Below are 8,959 nucleotides of genomic sequence, written 5' to 3'. Positions count from 1 at the left end.
TAATGAACTAATGAAATTGGGATGTTTTTGAAAAGTTTAAATTGGAGGAACATTTGTGTGAATCCAGTCTCAAATCAAGGTAAGATTTTCAAAATGGTTTTCAAAATAATTAAGTGAGGATGTGAAGTGTACGATCAGCCGGAGCCAGTAAGTAGACCCCAAAATACCATACAGTTATTTGACTATGAGATATGATAGAACAGCATGCTAGTACTAAGCTAGGGATATTCAGGAATTGCATGGTAGAATTGCCTGATTACATGATGTCTGCTAGCCTAGGGTTTCTCTTATGCGAAAGTGACATCATTACTGTAGTTATCTAGTGTAGGCATCACGGTTATACATAACTAAGATCTTATAGCCTGAGAATGTTTGATTTGGCCTTATGTTCTGTTCTTGTTTGATTGGGAGCTTAGGGTAGGATTGAATACTCGAAAGTCTATAGGGTCCAGTGTTATGTATGGCTAGCATACACTAGTGCTGCAGGGTTGGTGGAAGTCTTGCGGATGGATAGGTTGTTTGGGAGGTGTTCGCCGAATTCGAGGCACTTAGCCTTCTTCTAGGGGTGAAGTTTGAGTTCTCAATGTGATTATGTGTGTCGTTAGGGCTTTGTGATGGTACTTGGGACAAATATGGGTAGGTGCGGAAGGTAGTATGGGCCCGTACTACTGAAAGCACAGGATCCATACGCGTAACAAGGAAGTCACAAACCCTAGGGTTGGGTTGGGGGTTGGTTCCCGGGTTAGTGGGAAGCATCTGATGTCTTGCGGTGCTTTTCCGTATGGTGGTTACGAGGCATGCTAGGAGCGGATCCGGATCAGGATCGCGAGCAGGAGAGGGCGGTCAGGGTGGGTCAGTACCGCCTGAGGCTATTGGTCAGATGAGCACAGACGAGTTGGATACTAGGATTCGTGAGATCCTGCATGATGAGGTTGCTGCTATGTTCCGGGCCGAATTGTCGGAACTGTTTGGGTCGATCAAGACTACCATGGTCGAGTATTTTGATGAGCGCTATGCAGCTCTTACAGAGACGGCTGCCACGGCGGCTACAACAGCTGTAGCAGCGGCAGGGGGAGGATCCGGTAGAGGTTTTTAGTATCGGGACTTCGATAATACAAATCCCCCTAATTTTGATGGAGTTCAGGATCCGATTGTTGCTATGCGATGGTTGTCAGATGTGGAGGGATGTTTCTTCACATGTTCATGCCCTGCTGATCAAAGAGTGAGGTGTGCTCTGAACCTGTTGAGGCTTGGGGCGAAGGATTGGTGGAGATTGACCACGGGATCATATTCGGATGCGCAACGGGCTACGGTTTCTTGGGATCAGTTTCGGGAGATGTTCAACACTCGTTATGTTCCACGGGTTGAGAGAGAGAGGTTGGCTCAGGAGTTCCTGGAGCTGAAACAGGATTCAGAGTCGGTGACGGAGATCACCAGGATGTTCACTGATAGGGCAATGTTTTGACAATAGGTTTGGAGTGGTAATGGTGACATTTATCTCAATTCCATGTAGTCTCGAGAACCCGTATGTGGATGCATCAGTTTAGTGTGTGGGTTAGTGAAGTCACGAAAATGTGCGTAAGGTTGTTCTCTACATTTCTAGCCAGGGGATTTTGAGGAAAAAATCAAATTTAAGTGGGGCAGAAATGAAACATTTGTTTGCGATTGTGTTTTTCCACTCTCTAATTTGGGGGTTTTATAGTCCATAAGAAACTAGAAGGATGGGGAGAAATAGAAAGTCATTTATCGTATTTATTGAAAAATAAGAAAATATGGAATTCATCGTAAGAGACATAGGGTACATTTTAAAGGCGTGACACGCTTCTGGTCCAGTGGTTTGCTCGTTTTATTAGGGTTTGGGGGGTATTTAAAGGTTATTACCTCTTAGGGTTGGAACATTCTCAACCCCCATAACCTTTAGATCGTCCATTGAGAAACCTTAGCCTCTTCTTGCTTGTTTTGAGCCTTGGAATCATTTTAGGATCTTAATTTCTTCATTTGGTGGTTAAAGCATGAAAATAAATGTGTTTGTAAAGTGAGTTGAAGAGGGGTTCAAGTGTAGTTCCAGCAAGGTTACTTCATTTATGGACCATTATGAGTATAAAGATTCAAACTTTCCCTTTAGTTCAATAGTTTTGGTTTCATGTCATATTATGCACTTTTGGTCCCTTTTTGGTGGTGATCTTAGAGTTGAGATGACTCCAACACCTTTTGAGCTCCTAAGATCATTATTTGGACCTTTTGGACTTGGAAAGGTGGTATCGTGTGCATGTTCTCTAAGCCATGCAAGGTGTGTTGACATTTTAGGTCATTTTGGTGTTTAAAGTTTAGATCTTTTTGGATTAAAGTGTCTTAATGGATAAATTTGGGAACTTTAGCCATTAATACATTGTTAAGGACCGGTTCTAGAAGTCTGGGGGATTGACTTAATGGATTACGTCATTTTACCTTATGAAATAGGTCATGGTGCAATACGTCCTTCCTAGGTGCAACTGTTTTAGCCTAAGATCACGACTATTTTGTTTGTTAGTGGGCGTTGGGCATCCTTTATGGGGCGTACAGAGCCTATTTGACCGAATGTTGACTTTTGACTTCTTGACCGTGGAGTTTGACCATTAGAAGTTGACTTCTTGAACAGTTTGGCTTTTGGTAAAATTGATAGGTTTTAGGCTATAGACTAAGGTTTAGTATTTGTTTGGTTAAGTTGTTCGTGTAATTGATCTATTAGACTTTGAGTAGTGGATTTCAACTCTTTGATTAGGTGAATATTCTCATTATACTATGTAGGATGTTAGGTGTTTGTTGTCTTCGTGACTCTTGCATGGTTGTTTGTATGTACGTTGGGTGAGGCCCGCTATTATGTTTATTGGTTGACACGTGTGAGCGAACCCCATTTATACGTTTATTAGGCGAGACCCGTATATATGTTTAGTGGGCGAGGTCCGTTATGGTATGTGGTATCTTAGGGAATTCAGTAAGATATATGCTTACAGTTTTAAGTTTAAATGTTGCATGTCTTTTGGCATTACGAGGAAATACATGCTATTATGATTTTAAGATGTTCTGCAATTGTGAATTTATTACTCTAATTTATATTATCAAATAACTGTACTTCTTACAATTTTAATGATAATGTTCCTAAATGAAATTTTTGGGTTAAAATTATGGACGTTATACCTCTGCCACCCACCGACATCACAACCGCTACCATCACTGCCACCACAACTGCTATTTCCACCACTATCGTCACTGCCACCGCCACCGCCACCTAAACCGGTACCCCTAATCCGGTCCAGTTTTCGGCTTACATTTTTAGGCGTTTCCGGTTTCGTTTTTTCGGTCTCCGGTTAGCAATAAGCCAGGGATGAAACTAGAATGATATAGAATTGTTATAATGTGATTATCACGTTGCGACTCATCATTTACACAATGTGTAAGCCTACGTTACAACCCATCTCCTCTCCATCAACTAAATTTTATGTTTTTGAACAGGTTAACATTTGAATTTGAGTTATTTGATCCCCTATTTGGATTCACTAACACACAATATCACAATTTGAGTAAAATTTGCCCAAGTTTGGGTCATGACTCTACCAAAATTTGTACCTTAGTAATTTGCTTTACTACTTTTCTAGAAACCCCATAACTATATTCATGGCTGTGTATCTGTTTTGTTTTGGATGATAACAGGTTGTGGGGGACTTGATCAATGAAGATGGATTCCATTGTCCTCTTTATATGACATAATGATATGCAACAAATTTTCTTATACATCCAAAATCCCATATTTTATAGCAAAAATAAAACTAGTAGTTCAAATTGGCATCTCCTGATTTCATTTCATCTTCTAAACAATAACTACTCTACATATACAAAAAAATATGTTATTATACTTTAATGTGACATCATATCCAAAAGGATATGTATTTGCATATACACATACCATGGGCAAAATGGTCCAAACAAAAGTATTATTTGAAATTTGTTTTTTTACAAACTTGCTGAGATGAATGAGGAAGATTGGTGTTGCTTTTCTTGTTGGTTAATGGTGTCAGCAACATGAGAAACTACTCCAGCTCCTGCTTTATGAAACCACTCATCTTTCACCTACAAATAAAATACAAAACAATATCATACATGAAAAAATTATACAAAAAATAAGTAAATAAATAAATAAATAAACGTACATGGATGTTGTTATGAGCAAAGAAAGGCCAAAACGAAGAGTGGAAACTAACATCAACTTTTTTCCATCCTAGCTGTTGTAATCCACAAATCATTTCCTCTAAAACAAACAAAACCACTTTTTTTTAGTTTTAAAAAACGATAAATTACACAAATGGTCCCTATGGTTTGGGTTAATTTGCATACTTAGTCCCTAACTTACTTTTTTAACTCAGAAGATCCATACTGTTTGTTTTTGTTACATGTTTGGTCCCTGTCTTACCTAAAAAGATTATTTTTCCCTTGAATATTTAATTTATTTAAATAAACACACCCCTAACCCCATCCCCTCACCTTACCTTACCTTACCTACCCCACTATTTTTTCCTATTTAAATAATTCGTTTTTTAGGTAAGACAGGGACTAAATGTGTAACAAAAACAAACAGTAAGGACCAAGCACGTAACAAAAACAAACAGTATGGACCTTCTGAGTAAAAAATAAGTTAGGGACCAAACGCAAATTACCCCAAACCATAGGGACCATTCATGTAATTTACTCATATTATTATGGATGGATTAATAATTACCTTCCAAAATTTCATGATATTCGAGGGTATTTTGGGGATTTGGTACATTTTGGGCAGCTTCTTTTGCCCTTGCTGCTTCAGGAGGAAAACTAGCTCCTGTAGATAAAACAGGAGGGCAATACTCCACATCCACAACATGTTTATACCCATCCAAAAATTGCAAAGGAGGCTGCCAAATTAATCCAAAAAAAAAATTATTTTTTTTATTTTTTTACTGCAGAAAAAATGATTTAAAATTTTAAACGATTTATTTTTTATTCCTTCAATTTGTTTACCTTCACAAGTTCAGATTCTCTTCTGATTGAGGATGTGCGTCGACCAACCATATCTGATAAATCATTAAGTCATAACTTTTTTCCAAATCTACCCTCGGTTGTTTTAAATCAAATGATTTTGAAATCATTTATCCACATACCAGTTTATTCAGGGGAAAAAAAAACATGGCTTTATTGTTTTTGACCTTAATCGATAAAGAGAAACTTAGAGAAAACTAACATTTTACAATTTTATTTATCCAAACATAAGCAATGAGAAATGGTTTAATTTATGACAATAAAAAAAAAGGATACGATCATATGAGGCATTGGCGTACAAAATACGGTGTCTAAAGGCACCAAGGGCAGACCTGTAATACAACAATATCATTAAATCAGCTTTTCCCTATATGTTTTTTAAACATCACATATTCTTTTTTTTTAAAAGCTAAAAAGTAGTTTTTTTCAAAAGCTACTTAGACTAGATTTTTAGGAGTTTTTTTAAAAAATTACTCAAATATAACCTTAATTAATTATAAACAACATATTCTTTTAAATGTCCTTTTATGTCATTTTCAGCTAGGTTTTACCAAACATCACTTTTTTCAGCTAGCTTTTCAGTTATTAGCTAACTTATATTTCAAGCTTTTTTAAACTGTCATGTTTGGCAAACCAAAAAGTAGCTTATAAGCTAGCTTTTTAGAAAGCTACTTAGACTAGCTTTTCAGAAGCTCTTCTAAAACATTCCAAAGATACCCTTAGTTAATTATACGAAACTCATCATCCTAACTTATCAACTAGTTTTTTCCAAATGTCATTTTTTATCAGTTAGCTTAGAAGCTAACAACTAGGTTTTTAGCCATTAGCTAGCTTTTCAGCTATCAGCTAATAGCTAGCTTTTCTAAAATATTCCAAAGATACCCTTAATTAATTATAGGAATCTCATCTCATTATCCTAAATCTCCTTGTTATTCTATATATTCCAGCTAGTTTTTACCAAACGTCATTTTTTATCGGTTAGCTTATAAGTTAACAGCTAGCTTTTCAGCTATCAACTAACTTTTCATATAACAACTAGCTTTTCAACTATCAGCTGGCTTTTCAGCTAGTACACCAAACACAACCTTAATTAGCAAGAAAGAAAGAGAATAAGAAAAAAAAAATGAGTGTGTTACTCACATATACTTCCCCTCATCACAATCTGTTGTCATTCTTAAAAGTAGAGGTGGTTTATCAGGTCTACCATCTGTAAGGAACAACTGACTACCAGTTCTTCCAACAAATATAGGAGCCATTGGAGCAGCTATTCTCTCCAAAATAGGAACACCAAGTAGAAACGGAAGCTTCATTAAAAATAAAAAATAAAATTTAAATTAATTCTAAGGCTATTTTTCATTGAAGATGCCATTTATTTATTTCAACACACACATGACATGATGAAAAGTCCAATTTAGTCCTACTCCACACTCCACACTCCACATCTCAATCCAATATGTAATGAACTCAATTTTTCTAGGGGTATTTTAGTCATTTATGTCTTTTGACCATAAAGAAAAGAAAAGAAAAACCTGTTTGTTCCCTCTGACTCCAAGATGTGGTGTTGCTAGGGTTATAAAATTAATTGCCTCCAATCCAGCAATCGTTCCATTTGGTCTTTCATAAGAGGAGGAGGTATTATTATTATTATTACTATTTTTATTATTATTGTTATTATTATTATTACTACAAGTATAAAGAGCAGCAACTGCGTATCTTGCAATCAAACCACCAAGTGAATGGGCTAAAAATGATATCTTCTTCAGGCTATCTGTACTTTTCACTATTTGCTTCACCTGTTCAAAAAAAAAAAGGTCAAGTTTTCTGTTAATTTCAATTTTTTCTTATTAGTTAGTACTTTACAAAATATATCATTGTATATTCATTTTGTTTTTTTAATCAGAAACAATAGGAAGAAATGGAAGTAGAATGGTATTATTATACATAATAAACAAATCACTGAAAGTATTCTTGATTGCATAAATAATGCAAATTTAAAAATTAAAATTCATGACATCATCAAATTGAGTACTCACTTCATCTGCTAACCGTTTTCCTGCTCCATCAATTCCAGCAAAGGTTTTGGAGTAAGTGTTAGCTGAACTTGCTGCAGACATTTTCAAATTATAAAAAGAAATAAATAAATAAATAACTCTATAAAGTAAAATACCAAAAGATAATTGAGAAAATGAAAAGTGTAATGAAGTCATACCATATATCAAAAAGTGTCTTCCCAAACGTCTTTTTAACTCTGCTTCTACATATCTCCAGTCACTTGGGCTGCATGATTTTGAATCAGACAGAATTGACTTTTATTGACTTTTTTTTTATAAATACAAACTTATAGCAATGTTATTGCTATAATTGGGTAAATTATTCAAAGTAAGATTTACTAATAAGAAAAACATTGAGACTACTATGCTATAGCAATGCCTTAATAAGATAAAAAAAAAAACAACAACAGTAGTTATGGGGAAAAAGAAAAAGATTAATCTTATATGTACCTTGCATAGATTCCATGAACAAGGACAAGAAGATGATCATGTTCTTCTTTGACAGAATTTGCAGACCTTGGAGATGTAAAGTTCCCTTGGGTTGTGCTCATAGCTTGAGCTCTAAGGCTTAGGTGTTTTATTCCTACATAATTTTACAAAAAAGAACTCAGTAGTTGAAGAATGTTACATATTCATACCACATACAACTCTCAACAAAACCACTATGTTGTAACCCTATTTTCAAACACAGGTCAAGAAACATAATCTATTCAACACTTCAGTGATTCACTAGAGGAGCATTTCAAAATTTTGAGATGTGAATTGGGTATACAAGGAATCCGCTAGGGCTAATCTATGAATTGAACAAGTAAATGAATATTTCTTCTGAATCGCAACTCTCGAGTCATTGAAACACAAAATTTGTAACAAGTTTAGGGTAGAAAATGAAAAACAATACGAAGTATTGTTTCCCTATGATGTGATGTTTCTGGTTTTGGAGACAACGTATGTGAGACAAAAATCCGAATAAAAGACGCACCCTTGACAATTTCTGTGAAAAGGTTTGCGACATCTTGCCTCTTGAGTAGTAAGAAAAGAAGGAAAAGCGAAGTAATAAGGAAAAAAGCCATGGAAGTTTGAAAGAATTTTGATAAAACGAGAAACAGGAAGATTTGAGGAATTTACCGAAACAGTTGGAGAAAGTCCACGAAAATCCCTGGCAACACGGCCAAGACGAAGACGAGGACGAGGAACACGTAGATGAAGAAGAAGACGACGGCGAATTCGGATTCGAATTGGAGGGCGATGAACCTAATTTACCGCTTCTTCGAAGATTAATTACGGGAGGTGTTCTGTAATGAAGTAAGGACGCCGAGGATGCCATTTGTAATTGGATGTCTGGTATCTATATATAGATACAGAAGGAAAAAGGGGTTGTCGTCAAGTCATCATCATCAATGCAATCAACCCATTAGCCATTATACTACGCTTCCCAATTACCATTCTTGGATGTTCCATCAAAGATGGAAGCTCCATGCCTACTTATTGTTATATTTTGTCTGATTCCCCCATACGCAAACAGAGGATAGAGGATTAGAGTAAAAAACTAGGGTATGTGACGGATGATTCAAAAAGTAATTCAAGCGAGCCTAAGATATAACTAAAATAAATATCGTGATATTAAAAAGAAAAGCGATTCGATTTTTAATTTGTTATCGAAGGAATTCATATTTTGGGCATGTTATTTGTTATTGTAGACTTTTCAGACCTTTCATATTATGGGCGTATTGATTCGGTATGTAATTTTGGGTAATACAACTTATTATTAAGGAAATTAATTTTTCGGTTTGTTTATATATGGATAATTATCTTTTTTTTTTTACACATCTAGATAAAAAACTTTTTGTAAGTATTCATATATG

At 35.6% G+C, this 8,959-nt stretch overlaps 1 protein-coding gene across 2 annotated transcripts; it reads right to left on the bottom strand.

Moving 5' to 3' along the window:
• Positions 1–3,810: 3,810 nt before the first annotated feature.
• Positions 3,811–8,672, bottom strand: LOC111880147 (putative lipase YDL109C). 2 transcript variants are annotated; one of them, XM_023876545.3, is made up of 11 exons: positions 8,223–8,671; positions 7,548–7,680; positions 7,256–7,323; positions 7,080–7,150; positions 6,576–6,839; positions 6,187–6,350; positions 5,323–5,378; positions 5,029–5,081; positions 4,754–4,922; positions 4,188–4,285; positions 3,811–4,107 (listed from the first exon to the last, which is right to left on the bottom strand). In XM_023876545.3, the coding sequence occupies exons 1-11, from the start codon at positions 8,419–8,421 to the stop codon at positions 3,991–3,993; spliced, it is 1,392 nt and encodes a 463-aa protein (XP_023732313.1). In that variant the 5' UTR covers positions 8,422–8,671; the 3' UTR covers positions 3,811–3,990. The 2 variants fall into 2 exon arrangements, with proteins under 2 accessions (XP_023732313.1, XP_023732314.1); XM_023876546.3 differs by lacking the exon at positions 4,188–4,285 and having other exon boundaries at positions 8,223–8,672.
• Positions 8,673–8,959: the final 287 nt, after the last annotated feature.

This window comes from Lactuca sativa, chromosome 1 (assembly GCF_002870075.4).
Source record: "Lactuca sativa cultivar Salinas chromosome 1, Lsat_Salinas_v11, whole genome shotgun sequence".
Classification (NCBI taxonomy): Eukaryota; Viridiplantae; Streptophyta; class Magnoliopsida; order Asterales; family Asteraceae; genus Lactuca; species Lactuca sativa.
Note: the sequence above shows the minus strand (reverse complement) of the source record. Positions and strands in the feature narration are given on the sequence as shown.

Excerpts from the sequence above, each read along its gene's own strand:
- LOC111880147 (XM_023876545.3), bottom strand. The coding sequence starts at position 8,421 with ATGGCATCCTCGGCGTCCTTACTTCATTACAGAACACCTCCCGTAATT. Across the intron at positions 7,681-8,222 it reads GACTTTCTCCAACTGTTTCG|GAATAAAACACCTAAGCCTT; the intron begins GTAAATTCCTCA and ends AAAATTATGTAG. Across the intron at positions 6,840-7,079 it reads GAAAACGGTTAGCAGATGAA|GTGAAGCAAATAGTGAAAAG; the intron begins GTGAGTACTCAA and ends TTTTTTGAACAG.